Source organism: Salvelinus namaycush, chromosome 41 (assembly GCF_016432855.1).
Source record: "Salvelinus namaycush isolate Seneca chromosome 41, SaNama_1.0, whole genome shotgun sequence".
Lineage (NCBI taxonomy): Eukaryota > Metazoa > Chordata > Actinopteri > Salmoniformes > Salmonidae > Salvelinus > Salvelinus namaycush.
Window position 1 is genome coordinate 8,618,862 of NC_052347.1, and position 22,952 is coordinate 8,641,813.

The window sequence follows — 22,952 nt, forward strand, 5'->3', positions numbered from 1 at the left end:
TCCAAAGTCACTCATCATTATCCAACGGACGGCATATTTTACCCAGACCAACGGATTGAGGAAAACGAAGAATGGGATTGAGGATAACGACTCCGTGGGGGTATAAGTGTTTCGACAAAATATTATGCAATTAGTTAATATTCCTGATGCAATCATCCTACCACTCAAACTATATGAACTAATTTAGGCGGAATCATTTTCCTTTTTCCAAGAAAATAGCTGAAATCAATTTACTCCAAAGTTATCCAACAATTGTTTAATTGGAAACGATGCCAATTGTGCACATGTAATTTCTTGGAGGAACATTTACCTGGTTTTCTGTCGTATTGGGATGTTGGCAGAGGCAGAGTCCGGTTCCACAGGGAGACACCGCAGTCCATGCGCAGCACAGAAGAAAAACATGCAGTCCCTTGACCCATGGAGATATGGCATATAGGTTAATCTCAAACCGAATCGTGCCATCTTCAAATAGGTTGAGCAAACGATTTATTTTTATATTCACCATTTCATTGTCCTTCACATATTTATGCTACAGCATACTGTTTTGTTGTGGTACAATCATGCCAACCCAGAGTTATGAGGAAAAAAGGTGCCTCCATCACAAGAACGTAGGAAGCAAAAAACTTCTGCAAAAAGATTGCACCGCGGACAGGAGGACTGCTCTGGATGAGACTTTAAACGTGGCACTCACTCACCAAGGATCAAGTCATGCTCGCAACCAAAGTAGAAATTCTGCCTTGCCCATCACTCACAAACGGAGTATTGCCCCATCCGAATATAATATTACTGTTGCACAGAAATATGGAAACAAAAAGTTACCTAACGCACTAATCATCGGGGTGAAGAAGGGCGGCACCAGGGCGGTGCTGGAGTTCATTCGAATTCATCCAGATGTGCGCGCGCTTGGAACAGAGCCCCACTTTTTCGATAGAAACTATGACAGAGGATTGGACTGGTACAGGTACGAAATGTCACGTTGATTTCAATATATAATAAACTAATTTGTCTGTTTATGATATATATTCATTTTCAATATTTTATTTTTTGAACAAGTGCATGCCCCCTACAAAGGAATTTGTCACAATAAAACAGTAGGCTTAGGCTAAGTAGGCTTATAATTTCTTACAACCTAATGTATGTAGGCCTGCCTATGATATAATATAGATATGCTTGGGTGTATTGCATTTATATCCATTCTATTCTAATGCGTATCTCTGACATTATTAGTCAGCTTTAAAAGTATGTACCACGGTGTATACTTGACTGTCCCACGATTGTGTTCGTGAAAGTCCATAACGTTTTTCATGATCATTAGGCTAATCATGTACCTTGTGGGATGGAATAAGTGTGCAGTATATTCCCTCCTCTCTACCGACCACTCTTGTTGAAATTGTTGATAATGATCACTTAGAGATCCTTTTTCATAACACAATACAGTAGAGAACACTCATAGATACACTGAGTATAACAACAATTAGGGACACCTTCCTGATATTGAGTTGCAGCCTCAGTTCATCCGGGCATGGACTCTACAAGGTGTCGAAAGCGTTCCACAGAGATGTTGGCCCATGTTGACTCCAATGCTTCCCACAGTTGTATCAAGTTGGCTGGATGTCCTTTGGGTGGTGGACAATTTTTGATACTCACGGGAAACTGTTGAGCGTGAAAAACCCATCAGCGTTGCTGTTCTTGACACAAACCGGTGCACCTGGCACCTACTACCATACCCCATTCAAAGGCACTTAAATATTTTGTCTTGCCCATTCACTCTCTGAATGGCACACATACACAATCTATGTCTCAACTGTCTCAAGGCTGAAAAATCCTTCCTTATTAACATGTCTCCTCCCCTTCATCTAAAGTAATTGAAGTGGATTTAACAAGTGACGTCAATAAGGGATTGTTGCTTTCACCTGGATTCACCTGGTCAGTCTATTTCATGGAAAGCGCAGGTGTTATTCATGTTTTGTATTCTCAGTGTAGATACACTACATTACCAAAAATTATGTGGACACCTGCTCGTCGAACATCTCATTCCAAAATTCTGGGTATTAATATGGATTTTGGTTCCCCTAATTGCTGCTATAACAACCTCCACTCTTCTGGTAAGACTTACTTTCATTCAGCCACAAGAGCATTAGTGAGGTTGGGTCGCAGTCACTGTTCCAATTCATCCCTAAAGTGTTCAATGGGGTTGAGGTCAGGGCTCTGTGCAGGCCAGTCAAGTTCTTCCACACTGATCTCGACAAACCTTTTCTGTATGGACCTCGCTTTGTGCATGGGGGCACTGTCATGCTGAAACAGGAAAAGTTTTTCCTCAAACTGTTGCCACAAAGTTGGAAGCACAGAATCGTCTAGAATGTCATTGTATGCTGTAGCGTTAAATTTTCCCTTCACTGGAACAAAGTGGCCTACCCCGAACAATGAAAAACAGCCCCAGACTATTATTCCTCCTCCACCAAACTTTACAGTTGGCACTGTGCATTGGGGCAGGTAGCGTTCTCCTGCCATCTGCCAAACCCAGATTTGTCCGTCGGGCTGCCAGTTGGTGAAGCGTGATTCATCACTCCAGAGAACCCGTTTCCACTGCTCCACGGTGGCGAGCTTTACACCACTCCAGCCGACGCTTGTTATTGCGCATAGTGATCTTAGGCTTGTGTGCGGCTGCTCATCCATGGAAACCCATTTCATGAAGCTCCTGACGAACAGTTATTGTGCTGACATTGCTTCCATAGGCAGTTTGGAACATGGTAGTGAGTGTTGCAACCGAACACAGATGATTTCTACTCGCTACGCGCTTCAGCACTCCGTGGTCCCGTTCTGTGCGCTTGTGTGGCCTACCACTTTGCGGCTGAGCCGTTGTTGCTCCTAGACGTTGCCACTTCACAATAACAGCAGTTGACCGAGGCAGCTGTAGCAGGGCAGAGATTTGACACACTGACTTGTTGAAAGTCAATGAGCTCTTCAGTAAGGCCATTCTACTGCCAATGTTTGTCTATGGAGATTGCATGGCTGTGCGCTCAATTTTATACACCTGTCAGCAATGGTGTGACTGAAATAGTCAAATCCGCTAATTTGAAGGGGGAGCCACATACCATATAGTGTAGTTTGTGAGATAATTGATCTAAAGCTTTGATTTCCCAAAGCATACAAATATTTCGGAATACCAGAGTAAAAGAAACACTCAAACCGAAAGCAATTGGAATCGTAAGCATGAATCATGCCCCAAATCATGCCACAAATCCAGGATGAAGTTACTTTGGCTTGATACCCAGGTTGAAATGCCACAGTATAGCTGCAGTGTCGAATTTCAGTAAGTAAACATGCAGATCAACAGTAAAATATATTTTCAGAGGCAGACTTTTAAGAAACCCTCTCCAGCAGAAACATGGCTAATATTGATTAGTGACCTCGGATAAGGTAGGACTCCTCCTGCCTTCCCTCTGACGGGATGCCGCTCCAGTGTACATCGATAAGACGGGACACTGGCACTGTCTCTTACCCACGAGTCAGACCTTGGATAAAGAAGTCCATAGAAGAGTAATAGCCTTTTCTCATTATTGTGCCTACCCAAACAGTACCGTGCTGGCTTTGATATTTTCCTTTCACATAATCCTTTCCAGCATGGCAAGATCCAGTAAATCTCAGCTCCGCTTGGCTCAGTTGTGTGACTCCACCTGCTCTCATCTCTTGGCAACCGTAAGACCTTTGCTGAAGATGGTACCTGCATGCCTAAAAGCAGGCATTACACAGGTGTCACATTCTCCTCTCTGGCAGAACATGGTGCCTGTTGAGTGAAACCAAGCAGGGAACTCTCATAGGTCGCATCTACAGTTAGCTGAGAGAGAAAACCCACTGAAACAAAGAATGTGCCATTAGAAAGTGTTCTGTTCTGTAGGAGGTTCTGTCAGACAGGCCACTTTAGTGAAATCACCCAGCAGCTCTCCCTAAGCCCAGTTGGTTGTGGTGTGTGCTCGCTGTCCCATCGTAGTGTGAAGCCAGTTATACCTGCTGTGTTTAAGTCAATTGAGTCAGACTCACCCATGGGGAGCTGCTTAAATCAATAAAAAGGACCTGGAGGCATTCAGTTCAGGGCTGAGGACTTGACGTAGCAGTGCTTTTTCACACACTTAGCTCTGGAGGTTAAGAATAGGCCTATAATATAACTGCAATAATGCTAATATTAGACTAATAGAACAGCGGGAAGTTTGTGTGCAGTAGGCTTGTGCCAATATAGTGCCAATATTAGCAGATACTGTATTCCTATAATTAGTTTCACGTTAATTATTAATTACACACTCACACTTACGTATCCACCCCCATGCATGCATGCACACACACACACACACACACACACACACACACAGGCTCTAAATTCATCAGTACTATTTGGGGACTGATGAATTAAAATGCCACTGAGGCCAGGACCTCGCAACAGTGTCTCTAATCCCCTCTGAAAGCAATTTTAGTTTAGCCACTGACGTCTTGCAATAAGAGCCACATAAATGCCGCCAGTAATGAGACAGATAAATTGGCTGATTAACGTCAGAAGTTCCATACAAATCACCTTTAATAATGTGCTTTAGAGAGTCTTATTTTTCATTTTATTTCAGTCCAAGACATGAGACACCATCCATTTAAATGTAATGGGTGTTTGCTGTATTAGTTCACCTCAGTCATGGTGGCTGAAACTTTATGCAGACGAGAACTAATACGACCTGGTCTCAGCCTTAAATAATACGATTGTCACCATCGTCTAATGAGGCACTGTGATAGACTGTCCTCTATTTTTAATCTTTTTAATTGAGCATTACTTGCATAATCCAACTATTTTCACCCCATTGTAAGTGACAGACCTGTGCGACGACAGTGAAATGGTGCAGTGTTCATTACTTGATCTCCAGAATAGAATAAGACCCATTTGGCCTCATTTAGATTGGATGTGAGTGTCTCTCCATCCCTGTGACTTTATAAGGGGCAGCTGAATCATACATTATACTGCAACCAATTCCGCAACACTTCGGGGACGCGTTTTTCCATTTTCGCACACGATCAAAAAAATCGAACAAATCCGCATCACTACACACCATCACCATCACAACTTAAAAGGGCATCTCAGCTCTACTGATTTTACAGGAGTCAGACGCACATCAAATAGATTCCCTGAGAAGTGTTCAAATTGTGCAAGAGGCCTCGTAGAATCTGCTTCAGCCAAGAGTATTCTCCAGGTCCACCATTAATTGGCTCAGGGAGGATACTGAGCCCCGGAACTCTAGCGTCAGAAAGGTTGACGAGGACAGAAAGTTGTCTGCTGCTCATTTAACGGAGGGAAGTGCACATTCCACTGGCCCAGGCATCTCTCTCCACTAGTAATGAGGAGTCTTAATCCCGATATAGCTCAGAAACATGTAGCAGTTAACATTAATTACAAAAACAACTCCTCTCGGGAATATCCCCCAAAGACACCATGGCACAGTGAGGTTTTGGTATTAGGATTTTGTATTGAATAAGTCATTAGCTGGAGTTGCCAGCAGCAAGAGACAGAGGTAGTGGTGTTGTGAGTTTCCTACTCAAAGAGACAGGGATAGAGCCTTTACCAACTGTAGGTAACCCAGTTGTACATATATATCATTAAGAGCTGTTGAGAACGGTAGGCCACCCTGGAGGAAAGGCCACACAATGACACTATTCTGAGAGACAGAATCTAACATGGCCAACACCAAGCCTATAAATGTGTAATGTGATTAAATAAATGTGTAGTTTTGACTGTAGTAAATTGAGTTTGAATAAATGGGGATATGCACAACTCTGTTCAAACTGCTTTTCCTGGAGTCTAGTCTAGTTAGTACAATACATAGTATACATGCATCAAACTATTTCCGGGATAATCATGGCGCCGAAGGAGATGGCCGCCGTTTTACGATCCCATAACCAATTGTACTATTGTGTATGTTTTTTTGCGTTATTTGTAACTCATTTTGTACGTAATGTTTCTGCCACCGTGTCTTATGACCGAAAAGAGCATCTTGATATCAGGGCAGCGATTACTCACTCCGTACTGGAGGAATTCATCTTCTTCAACGAGTTGGACAGGAAGGATTTACTCCAGACACCCGACAAGGCCCTCATCCCTGTCATTCGCAGGAGGTAAAGACGGAGATCTCGTGGACGACGGTCGGGGTGCCTTGTAAGGATCCGTCACGGATGTGGCAGGGCTTGCAAACTATTACAGACTACAAAGGGAAGCACAGCCACGAGCTGCCCAGTGACACAGACCTACCAGATTAGCTAAATTACTTATATGCTCGCTTCGAGGCAAGTAACACTGAAATATGCATGAGAGCACCAGCTGTTCCGGAAGACTGTGTGATAACGTTCTCCGTAGCCGATGTGAGTAAGACCTTTAAACAGATCAACATTCACAAGACCGCAGGGCCAGACGGATTACCAGGACATGTACTCCGAGCATGCGCTGACCAACTGGCAAGTGTCTTCACTGACAGTCTGTAAAACCAACATGTTTCAAGCAGACCACCATAGTTCCTGTGCCCAAGAACACTAAGGTAACCTACCTAAATGACTACTGACCTGTAGCACTCACATCTGTAGCCATGAAGTGCTTTGAACGGCTGGTAATGGCTCACATCAACACCATTATCCCAGAAACCCTAGACCCACTCCAATTTGCATACTGCCCCAACAGATCCACAGATGATGCAATCTCTAATGCACTCAACACTGCCCTTTCTCACCTGGACAAAAGGAACTCCGGTGTGAGAATGCTATTCATTGACTACAGACTTCAACACCATAGTGCCCTCAAAGCTCATCACTAAGCTATGGACCCTGGGACTAAACACCTCCCTCTGCAACTGGATCCTGGACTTTCTGATTGGCCGCCTCCAGGTGGTAAGGGTAGGAAACAACACATCCACCAACACGGGGACCCCTCAGGGGATTGTACTCAGTCCCCTTCTGTTCTCAATGTTCCCTCATGACTGCATTTCCAGGCACGACTCCAACACCATCATCAATTTTCCCGTTGACACAACAGTGGTAGACCTGATCACCGACAACGATGAGACAGCCTATAGGGAGGAGGTCAGAGACCTGGTCGTGTGGTGCCAGGACAACAACCTCTCCCTCAACGTGATCAAGACAAAGGAGATGACTGTGGACTACAGGAAAAGGAGGACCCGAGCACGCCCTCATTCTCATCGACGGGGCTGTAGTGGAACAGGTTGAGAGCTTCAAGTTCCTTGGTGTCCACATCATCAACAAACTATCATGGTCTAAACACACTAAGACAGTCGTAAAGAGGGCACGACAAAGTCTATTCCCCCTCAGGAGACTGAAAAGATTTGGCATGGGTCCTCAGATCCTCAAAAGGTTCTACAGCTGCACCATCGAGAGCATCCTGACTGGTTGCCTCACTGCCTGGTACGGCAACTGCTCGGCCTCCGACCGCAAGTGTGTGTACGGTCCAGTACATCACTGGAGCCAAGCTTCCTGCCACCCAGAACCTCTATATCAGGCGGTGTCAGAGAAAGGCCCTAAAAATTGTCAAAGACTCCAGCCACCCTAGTCATAGACTGTTCTCTCTGCTACCTCACGACAAGCGGTACCGCTTGTCTAGGTCCAAAGGGCTCCTTAATGGCTTCTACCCCCAAGCCATAAGACTCCTGAACAGCTTATCAAAGGGCCTCCCAGACCCCTCTTTTACACTGCTGCTACTCTCTGTTCATAATCTATGCATAATCACTTTAACTCTTCCTACATGTACATACTACCTCAATTACCTTGACTAACCGGTGCCCCCGCACATTGACTCTGTACCGGTACCCCCGTATATTGTCTCGCTTGTTATTATTTTATTTAAAAAATTATATTTTTTACTCATCTTAACACTCATCTTAACACTTTAAAAAAATGTTATTAACTTCTTAAAGCATTGTTGGTTAAGGGCTTGTAAGTAAGCATTTCTCTATAAGGTCTACACCTGTTGCATGTAACAAATACAATTTGATTTGATTTTGAATTGATTCCTTGCAAGCAATATTCCAATATTTCCTATCTCTAGCATATGCCAGGTGTCTTTAGAACCATTTGTATTTCAAATACAGACTGAATGAATATTTGCATTGTCTCATTATGTGTTGGTAATGTTTTCCGTTACTCGCTGCAGTTCAGCAGAAAGCCTTTTGCAAAGACAGACAGGGGGAAATGTGACAGGAGGAAACAAGTTTAAACTGAACAGGATGTGAGGACAGGCTGACATGCACTGAAATAGTTTTGTTTACACTGTGTTTCATTGAAATTGGCAGCTGAGCCGCAGTTAATTAATCTGAAACATTTACACAATTAACTGAAATGCTCATCTGAGGATGTGCAGCTTGCCAGCCATGGATTTTGGTGTCTTCCTGAGAGTGTCTTCATTTTGGGATAGTTGGACACTTTCCCACATCAAAGTCAGACACAGTAACAGCATTTGGTTCGCCTTAATTCAACGCTTTATCGCTTCAGGAGAGCAATTGTCTCTCAACATCCTCAGTGGATTAGAATATTCCAATGTGTTGTCATTTCTGTGAAACACAGTGCACAGCCAACACGACTAAATCAGACATCATTGAGGTCAGACTGATTCTGATTCAGAAATATTTGTTTCCCATACAGACAAATAGGACAGTCCTGATGGAAAAACATAGTTTACTCTGGAAAAGATTGACAAGGTGTGTACACAGAGAGAGGCCACACATGTTCTCTACATCTATTGAAAGATGCTATGCTACGTTTTAACTCAACCTTAGATGTGTACACAGCAGATTTGCTTTGTTTCAAATTGAATAAGACCTGCTGCTGGTTGTCTTGGCGGTTGACTATAACTGATTTCTTGGTCGAGTTAACCAACCGGCTGACCTGGCTTCAGTATTGCTGGGACATTGCTCGGTAACTCTTAATTGACTTCCATTGAGACCAGCTTCCGTCGCTGCTGACTGGTGATTAATGCTTGGACGTCATCCCAGCAGAAATGGGAGTGAGTGAAATATTAATAAGATCATCTTTTCCAGTGGAGACAGAATTACGCTTTTTCCTTCGTACCAGGCGAGGGGAGTAGACTGCAGTTGGTGATGCGGTTGTATAGCGACTCTGGTTTTATCACAGCAATTGTGCGTTAGAACACATGTGTAATTGCAATCTGGGTTGTTTGCAACCGTAACACAACATGGTCTGTACAAATTAACCCTCCTTGTGTCATTGAAGATATGACGTAGCCATACCTTAAACATAGACACATACCGTGGTTTGTAGCAATACTCTATAATGATTTAAAAGCTTTCTCACATACTGGTATTATCTGTCCCTGAATCCTATAACCTTAGATAGAGTATTCCCTGTATTGTTGTGAGATGTAATACAAATTAGAAGATGAAAGGCTTCAGAATGAAAGCAATGGATAAGAGTATGACTGTCTATGTGAATGTGAATATAATTCAGGCCCCGGTAATAGAGGTATGTGAGAAAGCTTTGAAATCCACATACAATACTGTATAACACTACACTTCAACAACATGCTCTTAGCATCCACCAAGAAAGCAGTATAGACATGCTCTAAATCCCAGGCTTTTCCCTGCACTGATCTCACTTCATCTTACGTTCTACAGATCATTTGGAAGTGACCATGATAAGCCATGAGACCTTTGTCATAATTTAATCAGGGGTGTTTTCCAAATAACCCCCGCTCGAGCCGAGGCCATCCCAACACCACAGATAATGGACACGTTGAAGTCACCACGCTCCCTGTCCCTGGTTAGTAGACAGTAACTCACAAGCTGTGTGTTGTATAATAGGCACGGTTCATTATTAGTCTGTGTGATGACAGACACGTTCTGCTCTGCCAGAGATAGGGGCCACTCTCTAAATCGCTCCATCTGTCTGTCTGTTGCAGGGACGCTGCCTGCTTGTCATGATTGATGGTTTCCAATTTAAATCCCAATCAGATCAGGCCTGGCCTTCGCATTACTGTCCAATCCTCCGACTCATCATAAAGCTGGGTAATTAGTACCATGAGGCCTAGATTATTTCTGTTGAAAACAGTGTGTCACCGCCACAACCTTTGTACTGACAGTGGGCGATAGCTTGAACGTGGAGGACGTGAATACAACACTGAAGAAGGCAAACAAAATCAACAAAGCAGTGGAGGCTGCTGAGGGGAGGACGGCTCACAATAATGCCTGGAACAGAGCAAATGGAATGGCATCAAACCATGTTTGATGTGTTTGCTACCATTCCACTGATTCCGCTCAAGCCATTACCACGAGCCTGTCCTCACCAATTAAGGTGCCACCAACCTCCTGTGCCACAAAGGTTTAAGATTAAGCAGAATATTCCATGATTGAGTTATTGACTTAGTCACATCAATACCTGACTCTGTACATCTATTGAAAGATGCTATGCTACATTTTAGCTCAACCTTAGAGATGCTACACATGTTCTGTGCATCTATTGAAAGATGCTATGCTACATTTTAGCTCAACCTTAGAGATGCTATACATGTTCTCTACATCTATTGAAAGATGCTATGCTACATTTTAGCTCAACCTTAGAGATGCTACACGTGTTCTGTGCATCTATTGAAAGATGCTATGCTACATTTTAGCTCAACCTTAGAGATGCTACACATGTTCTGTGCATCTATTGAAAGATGCTATGCTACATTTTAGCTCAACCTTAGAGATGCTACACATGTTCTCTACATCTATTGAAAGATGCTATGCTACATTTTAGCTCAACCTTAGAGATGCTACACATGTTCTCTACATCTATTGAAAGATGCTATGCTACATTTTAGCTCAACCTTAGAGAGGCCACACATGTTCTGTACATCTATTGAAAGATGCTATGCTACATTTTAGCTCAACCTTAGAGATGCTACACGTGTTCTCTACATCTATTGAAAGATGCTATGCTACATTTTAGCTCAACCTTAGAGATGCTACACGTGTTCTGTGCATCTATTGAAAGATGCTATGCTACATTTTAGCTCAACCTTAGAGATGCTACACATGTTCTCTACATCTATTGAAAGATGCTATGCTACATTTTAGCTCAACCTTAGAGATGCTACACGTGTTCTGTGCATTTACATTTTTTTACATTTAAGTCATTTAGCAGACGCTCTTATCCAGAGCGACTTACAAATTGGTGCATTCACCTTATGATATCCAGTGGAACAACCACTTTACAATAGTGCATCTAACTCTTTTAAGGGGGAGGGGGGGGTTAGAAGGATTACTTTATCCTATCCTAGGTATTCTTTAAAGAGGTGGGGTTTCAGGTGTCTCCGGAAGGTGGTGATTGACTCCGCTGACCTGGCGTCGTGAGGGAGTTTGTTCCACCATTGGGGTGCCAGAGCAGCGAACAGTTTTGACTGGGCTGAGCGGGAACTGTACTTCCTCAGAGGTAGGGAGGCGAGCAGGCCAGAGGTGGATGAACGCAGTGCCCTTGTTTGGGTGTAGGGCCTGATCAGAGCAAAAAGGTACAGAGGTGCCGTTCCCCTCACAGCTCCGTAGGCAAGCACCATGGTCTTGTAGCGGATGCGAGCTTCAACTGGAAGCCAGTGGAGAGAGCGGAGGAGCGGGGTGACGTGAGAGAACTTGGGAAGGTTGAACACCAGACGGGCTGCGGCGTTCTGGATGAGTTGTAGGGGTTTAATAGCACAGGCAGGGAGCCCAGCCAACAGCGAGTTGCAGTAATCCAGACGGGAGATGACAAGTGCCTGGATTAGGACCTGCGCCGCTTCCTGTGTGAGGCAGGGTCGTACTCTGCGAATGTTGTAGAGCATGAACCTACAGGAACGGGTCACCGCCTTGATGTGAGTTGAGAACGACAGGGTGTTGTCCAGGATCACGCCAAGGTTCTTAGCACTCTGGGAGGAGGACACAATGGAGTTGTCAACCGTGATGGCGAGATCATGGAACGGGCAGTCCTTCCCCGGGAGGAAGAGCAGCTCCGTCTTGCCGAGGTTCAGCTTGAGGTGGTGATCCGTCATCCACACTGATATGTCTGCCAGACATGCAGAGATGCGATTCGCCACCTGGTTATCAGAGGGGGGAAAGGAGAAGATTAATTGTGTGTCGTCTGCATAGCAATGATAGGAGAGACCATGTGAGGATATGACAGAGCCAAGTGACTTGGTGTATAGCGAGAATAGGAGAGGGCCTAGAACAGAGCCCTGGGGGACACCAGTGGTGAGAGCACGTGGTGCGGAGACAGATTCTCGCCACGCCACCTGGTAGGAGCGACCTGTCAGGTAGGACGCAATCCAAGCGTGGGCCGCGCCGGAGATGCCCAGCTCGGAGAGGGTGGAGAGGAGGATCTGATGGTTCACAGTATCAAAGGCAGCCGATAGGTCTAGAAGGATGAGAGCAGAGGAGAGAGAGTTAGCTTTAGCAGTGCGGAGCGCCTCCGTGACACAGAGAAGAGCAGTCTCAGTTGAATGACTAGTCTTGAAACCTGACTGATTTGGATCAAGAAGGTCATTCTGAGAGAGATAGCAGGAGAGCTGGCCAAGGACGGCACGTTCAAGAGTTTTGGAGAGAAAAGAAAGAAGGGATACTGGTCTGTAGTTGTTGACATCGGAGGGATCGAGTGTAGGTTTTTTCAGAAGGGGTGCAACTCTCGCTCTCTTGAAGACGGAAGGGACGTAGCCAGCGGTCAAGGATGAGTTGATGAGCGAGGTGAGGTAAGGGAGAAGGTCTCCGGAAATGGTCTGGAGAAGAGAGGAGGGGATAGGGTCAAGCGGGCAGGTTGTTGGGCGGCCGGCCGTCACAAGACGCGAGATTTCATCTGGAGAGAGAGGGGAGAAAGAGGTCAAAGCACAGGGTAGGGCAGTGTGAGCAGAACCAGCGGTGTCGTTTGACTTAGCAAACGAGGATCGGATGTCGTCGACCTTTTTTTCAAAATGGTTGACGAAGTCATCTGCAGAGAGGGAGGAGGGGGGAGGAGGGGGAGGAGGATTCAGGAGGGAGGAGAAGGTGGCAAAGAGCTTCCTAGGGTTAGAGGCAGATGCTTGGAATTTAGAGTGGTAGAAAGTGGCTTTAGCAGCAGAGACAGAAGAGGAGAATGTAGAGAGGAGGGAGTGAAAGGATGCCAGGTCCGCAGGGAGGCGAGTTTTCCTCCATTTCCGCTCGGCTGCCCGGAGCCCTGTTCTGTGAGCTCGCAGTGAGTCGTCGAGCCACGGAGCAGGAGGGGAGGACCGAGCCGGCCTGGAGGATAGGGGACATAGAGAGTCAAAGGATGCAGAAAGGGAGGAGAGGAGGGTTGAGGAGGCAGAATCAGGAGATAGGTTGGAGAAGGTTTGAGCAGAGGGAAGAGATGATAGGATGGAAGAGGAGAGAGTAGCGGGGGAGAGAGAGCGAAGGTTGGGACGGCGCGATACCATCCGAGTAGGGGCAGTGTGGGAAGTGTTGGATGAGAGCGAGAGGGAAAAGGATACAAGGTAGTGGTCGGAGACTTGGAGGGGAGTTGCAGTGGGATTAGTGGAAGAACAGCATCTAGTAAAGATGAGGTCAAGCGTATTGCCTGCCTTGTGAGTAGGGGGGGAAGGTGAGAGGGTGAGGTCAAAAGAGGAGAGGAGTGGAAAGAAGGAGGCAGAGAGGAATGAGTCAAAGGTAGACGTGGGGAGGTTAAAGTCACCCAGAACTGTGAGAGGTGAGCCATCCTCAGGAAAGGAACTTATCAGGGCGTCAAGCTCATCGATGAACTCTCCAAGGGAACCTGGAGGGCGATAAATGATAAGGATGTTAAGCTTGAAAGGGCTGGTAACTGTGACAGCATGGAATTCAAAGGAGGCGATAGACAGATGGGTCAGGGGAGAAAGAGAGAATGTCCACTTGGGAGAGATGAGGATCCCAGTGCCACCACCCCGCTGACCAGAAGCTCTCGGGGTGTGCGAGAACACGTGGGCAGACGAGGAGAGAGCAGTAGGAGTAGCAGTGTTATCAGTGGTAATCCATGTTTCCGTCAGTGCCAAGAAGTCGAGGGACTGGAGGGACGCATAGGCTGAGATGAACTCTGCCTTGTTGGCCGCAGATCGGCAGTTCCAGAGGCTGCCGGAGACCTGGAACTCCACGTGGGTCGTGCGCGCTGGGACCACCAGGTTAGAGTAGCGGCGGCCACGCGGTGTGAAGCGTTTGTATGATCTGTGCAGAGAGGAGAGAAGAGGGATAGACAGACACATAGTTGACAGGCTACAGAAGAGGCTACGCTAATGCAAAGGAGATTAGAATGACAAGTGGACTACACGTCTCGAATGTTCAGAAAGTTAAGCTTACGTTGCAAAAAAAAAAAAAAATCTTATTGACTAAAATGATATAGTACTGCTGGCTGGTGAAGTAGGCTGGCTAGCAGTGGCTGCGTTGTTGACTTTGTTTGAAAGTGTAGCTGGCTAGGTAACCTCTAACTGGCTAGGTAACCTCGACAATTTCTCTAAATTTCTCTAAACTACACAATTATCTTGGATACAAGGACAGCAAAGACAACTATGTAGCTAGCTAACACTACGCTAATCAAGTCGTTCCGTTGTAATGTAAGTTTCTACAGTGCTGCTATTCGGTAGAAGTTGGCTAGCTAGCAGTGTTAGCTAGCAGTGTTGACTAGGTAGGAGAACGGCAGCGCGGCGGACGAAAATAGCTGGCTAGCTAACCGATAATTACTCAAAACTACACAATTATCTTAGATACAAAGATAGCAAAGACAACTATGTAGCTAGCTAACACTACACTAATCAAGTCGTTCCGTTGTAACGTAATCGTTTCTACAGTGCTGCTATTCGGTGGCTAGCTGGCTAGCTAGCAGTGTTGACTACGTTACGTTACGTTAGGACGAAAATAGCTGGCTAGCGAACCTCAATAACTACACAATTATCTTTGATACAAAGACGGCTATGTAGCTAGCTAAGTAGCTAGCTAAGATCAAACAAATCAAAGATAGCAAAGACAACTGTGTAGCTAGCTAACACTACACTAATCAAGTCGTTCCGTTGTAATGCAATCGTTTCTACAGTGCTGCTATTCGGTGGCTAGCTGGCTAGCTAGCAGTGTTGACTACGTTACGTTACGTTAGGACGAAAATAGCTGGCTAGCGAACCTCAATAACTACACAATTATCTTTGATACAAAGACGGCTATGTAGCTAGCTAAGATCAAACAAATCAAACCATTTCTTTAAGAGACCCATCTTCGCTGTCAAAATTTTGGTTTGGATTGGATTTATAATTCATTTCATTTCAGGACGGTGGACATAATCCTTTATAATTATAATGGAGACACGCAAGACCCACACTTTAAAAAAAAAACGTGTTTATCTATTGAAAGATGCTATGCTACATTTTAGCTCAACCTTAGAGATGCTACACATGTTCTGTGCATCTATTGAAAGATGCTATGCTACATTTTAGCTCAACCTTAGAGATGCTACACATGTTCTCTACATCTATTGAAAGATGCTATGCTACATTTTAGCTCAACCTTAGAGATGCTACACATGTTCTCTACATCTATTGAAAGATGCTATGCTACATTTTAGCTCAACCTTAGAGAGGCCACACATGTTCTGTACATCTATTGAAAGATGCTATGCTACATTTTAGCTCAACCTTAGAGATGCTACACATGTTCTCTACATCTATTGAAAGATGCTATGCTACATTTTAGCTCAACCTTAGAGATGCTACACATGTTCTCTACATCTATTGAAAGATGCTATGCTACATTTTAGCTCAACCTTAGAGAGGCCACACATGTTCTGTACATCTATTGAAAGATGCTATGCTACATTTTAGCTCAACCTTAGAGATGCTACACGTGTTCTCTACATCTATTGAAAGATGCTATGCTACATTTTAGCTCAACCTTAGAGATGCTACACGTGTTCTGTGCATCTATTGAAAGATGCTATGCTACATTTTAGCTCAACCTTAGAGATGCTACACATGTTCTCTACATCTATTGAAAGATGCTATGCTACATTTTAGCTCAACCTTAGAGATGCTACACGTGTTCTGTGCATCTATTGAAAGATGCTATGCTACATTTTAGCTCAACCTTAGAGATGCTACACATGTTCTGTGCATCTATTGAAAGATGCTATGCTACATTTTAGCTCAACCTTAGAGATGCTACACATGTTCTCTACATCTATTGAAAGATGCTATGCTACATTTTAGCTCAACCTTAGAGATGCTACACATGTTCTCTACATCTATTGAAAGATGCTATGCTACATTTTAGCTCAACCTTAGAGAGGCCACACATGTTCTGTACATCTATTGAAAGATGCTATGCTACATTTTAGCTCAACCTTAGAGATGCTACACGTGTTCTCTACATCTATTGAAAGATGCTATGCTACATTTTAGCTCAACCTTAGAGATGCTACACATGTTCTCTACATCTATTGAAAGATGCTATGCTACGTTTTAACTCAACCTTAGAGAGGCCACACATGTTCTGTATATCTATTGAAAGATGCTATGCTACATTTTAGCTCAACCTTAGAGAGGCCACACATGTTCTGTATATCTATTGAAAGATGCTATGCTACATTTTAACTCATCCTTAGAGAGGCCACACATGTTCTGTATATCTATTGAAAGATGCTATGGTACATTTTAGCTCAACCTTAGAGAGGCCACACATGTTCTGTATATCTATTGAAAGATGCTATGCTACATTTTAACTCATCCTTAGAGAGGCCACACATGTTCTGTACATCTATTGAAATATGCTATGCTACATTTTAGCTCAACCTTAGAGAGGCCACACATGTTCTGTATATCTATTGAAAGATGCTATGCTACATTTTAACTCATCCTTAGAGAGGCCACACATGTTCTGTGCATTTATTGAAAGATGCTATGCTACATTTTAGCTCATCCTTAGAGAGGCCACACATGTTCTCTACATGTATTGAAAGATGCTATGCTACATTTTAGCTCATCCTTAGAGATGCTACAAGTGTTCTGTGCATCTGCCGTCACACACATTCCATTTCGTCCACATCAAAAGACCTGCTAATGACCATACCAAAGTTTTGTATACGCACTACTGTGGTTCACGAGCAAATATTTACTGAGGACTCTTACAATGCACTCAATTCCCTCTTGATTTGAAACATCAATGAAGTTACACTGGCGAGGTCTGGGTTAATTGATTGTGCTGAAGGAGATGATCCAAAGCTGACCTTTACCTGCTGCTACGGTCTTACATGCCTGATATGGCTGGTGCCTGGGTGTCTGTACAATGTTGACTTGCTCAGTGGAGCCACGTTAGCAGCCAGGGAACTTGGCACATCCTTTGGCACTTTTAATGTTACAGTATGCCAGACATGATTTTTCTCAACACATCTGTCAGGAGGGGGATATTAAATACACACGTGTGTTTTTACCGGTGAGGGGGGAATTGCTATCTCTTTGCAATCTTGTGAGCACTGGGCACATTTACAATGTTGGGATAGATCCTCCACACCTCGATTCATTTTAACAGAGTGATTAAAATGTCACAGCCAAGCCTGTAACGCATCCTGACTCCTCTCAGAGTTTCACCAATAACCTGGACAGGAGACGGCTGTAAATTACTCCAGTCAATTTAGTTCCAGCTCACAGGATCCGGATGATGATCAGAGCAGGGAGCCCATCCATCTCTCTACAACTTTGATTCATGACACAAAATGCCAGTTACTACTGTTGATGACACAAGTTTACTGGAGAACTGAGACGAAGTAGAGACTCTGGACAGGGTGGATATTCGTATAATAAAAAGCAGTTTTATTCAGAGGTAAAGATATCTGACACAAGCATGCTTGGACTCGTTCATTCAGCTCGTAAGGAACCTGCAGACAGAGCCCAGATAACAGAAATACATAGTCATTTTATACAGCACAGAAAGTAGGTAGAGTCTGGTAGATCTGGTTTTCTGGTTGGTCCTGATCAGGTTGTTGTCTTCTCAGATTGGTCCTGATGAGCTGTGCGTCATCCTTCTGAGTCTTGTAGCAAAAGTTATTTGTTACCAAATGTTCAGCTAAAACAGGAGATTAGGTGTGTGCGCAGATGTTCCTATTTAATCAGTGTTTATGAAAGGTTTATGTCAGCCCTCTGTCCTTGGTTATGTGTGTGTCTCATTATTTCGTGAAATGCAGACCCAAGCACTCTTTTCTTATCAGTGTTTATGGAAGGTCTGTGCCAGCCCTCTGTCCTTGGGTGTGTGTGGGTCTCAGGTTCTGCTTGTGAGAAACCCTGTTTTAGAAAGAAGTTAGTTATAACAATGTAATAGCAATATGCTTGTGTTATTTAAAATGGTATTTATTACACTACCAGCTTTATAGATGTGTGTGTGTGTGTGTGTGTGTGTGTGTGTGTGTGTGTGTGTGTGTGTGTGTGTGTGTGTGTGTGTGTGTGTGTGTGTGTGTGTGTGGGTGTACTGTATGTGTCAAAATGTGTGCAATGGCAGTACAGTTCCACATTGTGTGTATACCTTCCAACTATATTCTACATCAATATTAATATTATACTAATGGTTAATTCTACGGAGTTATCTGATATGATTTACAATATATCATCTACCAGCATTCTCCACTGTAACTTAGTCCCAGAGCTCCAAAAAGCTTGTCGGTATTGAGAGCTGGAGTGATCATGGTGACCCTATCCTTTTGAGAGTAGGCCTACCGAGCGACAATGAAGGCTTTCAGAAAGCTACACTACTGAAGGTGCTCGCTGTTCTCTTCAACCACCATAGGGTGTCAGGACAGAATACGCTGCTGCTAAATGGCTTACAACATGTCACAGTAACCTTGGCATATTACAAATACAGCCTCCTCCTGTCCTCTCTTATGCCAACAAGCACCTCCACTGAAAAAGGCAGGCATCTAAATACAGGGAGGCCAACGCAATTGAATGTTTTGTAATCATGTGGATGGGCTTTAATTTATAATAATCAATATCTGTAAAACAAATGTTAGTTCAATATAAAAAACTACAGAGAACAGCAGATGGACCATTTATTTTATCAATGTAATTTATTAGATCTGAGAGGGTAAATTCATTTCTCAAATACATGACATGGATTAAATCCCAGCTGATTTGAGAATGAACGCACAACGTGTAGGCCTACACTGTGGAAGTGCAGATTATGTTAATGCTAATTCCACCAATGTAATTAAAACCAGGTTAATAAAACAGTGGTATAGCTGTCCCTGACAAGTTGTTAACGTTTAATGATAAAGAGAAGGGGGGAATAATCTAAAGAGCAAATGTACATGCGTATCTCATCACTCCAATCATGAACAAATAAAGTTCGATTCAAGCTAGGTTTCTGTTCAACCAAACCCGGGACTCAGCAAACCCAGTAGATAATGTGAGCATGTCATGTTGTTCTTGTGCTCCCCAAAATGCACATGTTCATCTTTAGGCAGTGGATCATTGTTGTCTTGTACTTGGAAAATGGAGAATGTAATTGTTTGTGTGAAGTAAGAGCATCCCATGAATGATATGTTCCATTATGGCTTTCTCTATGGGAAGCTGCACAAAACCTGTTTGTGTCCTGGTCTCGTCTGAAACCTTGGTGGATTAAATAAAGTTATAGGAGGGGATGGTTTTTCTTTCATTCCTAATCGACAAGAAATGCACCACTTGGTGGCAGTTGGGAAATGCTACGGAGTACGCTAAAGCTAGTACAGCACCAACACTCCTTCTCATCAGCAAAAAAGTGACCATTTCAGATCTTGTTCCTTCTGCGTTCAGCTCCTGCACCAGGCAACAGGGGAAGTGTTAGACTGTCCGTAACACCATCCTGGGTGTTGGTTGTGTGGATTTTTTAAAAAGGTTTATGTAATATGCCTAATTGCAGCTATTTCTTTTAACAGTGTTGGTGAGAATTGTGAAACCGAAAAGGGTAGCATTTGAAATTATATAACCCAACAGTGTTGGAATGTCTGTAGCTTTCTCCGTGAGATTATATAGGTCCCTAAAATTCCATCAACGCAATAATACATGTATGATGATGGAAGTGTGAAGAAAGAGGAAGAATATGCTATACTATAGGTTAAGGCTGATGATGTAACTAAGTTGGGACTCCATCACATAGCACCTGAGATATACAGTAGTAGCATGTTTTTAGCGTACTGTAAAGCTGTTTTCTGGGGATGGTGCTACTGCTGTTCTGTTCCTTCCATTCCATGGAAGATTAATGATTGCCTGTGGCCCTAAACTGGTAAGGCTAACTGAGACACCCAGCAGAACAGCACAGGATTCATAAATCAAGCTAAACTGATCAATATTTCTCAGACTGTTAAGGTACACTACATGACCAAAAGTATGTGGACACCTTCAAGCCAAACATCTCATTCCAAAATCATAGGCATTAATATGGAGTTGGTCGCCCCCTTTGCTGCTATAACAGCCTCCACTCTTCTGGGAAGGCTTTCCAATAGATGTTGGAACATTGCTGCGGGGACTTGCTTCCATTCAGCCACAAGAGCATTGGTGAGGTCGGGCAGTGATGTTGGGGCGATTAGGCCTGGCTCGCAGTCGGTATACCAATTCATCCCAAAGGTATTCGATGGGGTTGAGGTCAGGGATCTGAGCAGGACAGTCAAGTTCTTCCACAAAGATCTTGACACACCATTTCTGTATTGTCATGCAGAAACAGGAAAGGGCCTTCCCCAAACTGTTGCCACAAAGTCGGAAGCACAGAATCATCAGTCACAGACATAAAGTTACTATTATATTTACTGTATCAGTTTTAGTGCAAGAATGGTTTTGGGAGAAACTGCTCGATGCACTTTAGGTGGGATCTATCCATGTTAATGTTCAAAGGTTTCTGGAAACAAGGTCCTGACCTGGAGGGAAGAAGCATTTTACTGGATCTAGAGCTTGTATTATGGATACACAATGGGTGGACCAGAAGCATGTTGGGAAAGCCAGAAGACACATTTCTGTTCTAACCAATGGACAATAATGTTGTATTCAAATGTAGGATGTAATTGGATCTTAGAACTATTCAGGCCTCCCGAGTGGTACAGCGGTGTAAGGCACTGCATTGCAGTGCTAGAGGCGTTACTACAGACCCGGGTTCATTCCTGGGCTGTGCCACAACCGGCCGTGGCCGGGAGTCCCATAGGACGGCGCACAATTGGCCCAGCATTGTTTGGGTTAGGGGAGGGTTTGGCCGGTGGGGTACTTGGCTCTAGTGACTCCTTGTTTAAATACAACTTTTGCATAACCCAGGTTTTAAACAGGAATGATGCATTTCTTAACTCCCATTGCTCGAATCATGAAAGGAAATTTCCAGAGCAATGCCAGTCTCTACATTTTCTTGGGAAATATCAGAACACCAGTCTTTACTTTGCTGTGCATAGTTTAAATAGATATGAGAAAAACTTGCATTTCCCCAGAAACTTTATGAAAATGATGACCTATTTAGTGTGACCCAGATTTTCCCAAGTATTTTTTTCTGTTGGATGTCCTTAATGCAGGTGATTGTGATTTATGAACACCAGTCTAAAATGTGATTGGATGATTTCCCTCCAGCCCTCAGCATCACTGTCACCCTGGAGATAGGGAACATGAGTTGTTTTTCATGAAACCTTTTCAGCTATCGAAGTGGATAACAATTTCTGCAAGACAATTAAATTGCTTTACTATTCTATCCCCTTATAGAGTACTAATACAATGGATTCCAGGCATAAAAAATACATTTTAAATCAATGTTTTTCTCTTTCTGCCTTTCCCTATTTAGAGGACTAATGCCACGGACTCTAGACAGCCAAATCACCTTGGAGAAAACCCCCAGCTACTTTGTGACACGAGAGGCTCCCAGACGCATCGCCAGTATGTCCCCCAACACCAAGCTGATTGTGGTGGTGCGTAACCCAGTCACCAGGGCCATCTCAGACTACACACAGACTCTGTCCAAGAAGCCGGACATCCCAACCTTCGAGGAGCTGGCCTTCCAGAACCGGAGCCAGGGTCTGGTAGACACCTCATGGAATGCTATCCGCATAGGGATGTACATCCTCCACCTAGAGAACTGGTTGCAGTACTTTCGCCTCTCCCAGATCCACTTTGTGAGCGGCGAGCGGCTGATCACGGACCCGGCGGGGGAGCTGGGCCGCGTCCAGGACTTCTTGGGTCTCAAACGCATCATCACAGACAAGCACTTCTACTTTAACCGAACCAAAGGCTTCCCTTGCCTGAAGAAGCCGGAGAGCAGCAGCCAGCCCCGCTGCCTGGGCAAGTCAAAGGGTAGAACTCATGTGCAGATAGACCGAGAGGTCATTGAGCAGCTCCGGGACTTTTATAGGCCTTTTAATATCAAATTCTATGAGATGGTGGGGCAAGACTTTAGGTGGGATTGAGAATCTGATTTTAAAAAAGCAGGTGATATGTGCTTATTGAAATGGATACCTCAGTGGAGTCATTCGAATGAGGACAAGTAAATCCAATTTCTCTTCATGTTTGAAAATACAGTGCGAGTTTAACAAGGTGTGTGTAATCTGCCTCTAACTTTAAAACCTTTGATATAATTTCCTAGTTCCTACTTTAACATCATGCCGGTTTTGTTAACCAAATAAAAGAGAAAGATATGCTGCCATGCCATTTAATCTCACAATTAGTATTCGTCATACCCTGAATTGTGTTTCTTCACAAAGGCCTGTTACTTTTACAACACTGTACCATGTCAATCGTTCCAACTCAATGGACAACAATAAAGAGTATAGAGACAGCTGAGATTTGTTGTAACATGTCTGTCCTATGCTACAGTATGATCACAGACATGACAAAGCTATAGTATGTGAACTTGGCATAAAATGTGTATCATAAAGGCATTCTGGCAAATTAAGACAATAATGAATGTAAAAATGGTTAATGGATGCCCTCATGCATATTATCGTATCAA

General features: G+C 43.9%; 1 protein-coding gene across 1 annotated transcript; it reads left to right on the forward strand.

Moving 5' to 3' along the window:
- Positions 1 to 425: 425 nt before the first annotated feature.
- LOC120034556 (heparan sulfate glucosamine 3-O-sulfotransferase 2-like) lies at positions 426 to 22,410 on the forward strand. Its single transcript, XM_038981154.1, has 2 exons — positions 426 to 961; positions 21,792 to 22,410. The coding sequence occupies exons 1-2, from the start codon at positions 426 to 428 to the stop codon at positions 22,408 to 22,410; spliced, it is 1,155 nt and encodes a 384-aa protein (XP_038837082.1).
- Positions 22,411 to 22,952: the final 542 nt, after the last annotated feature.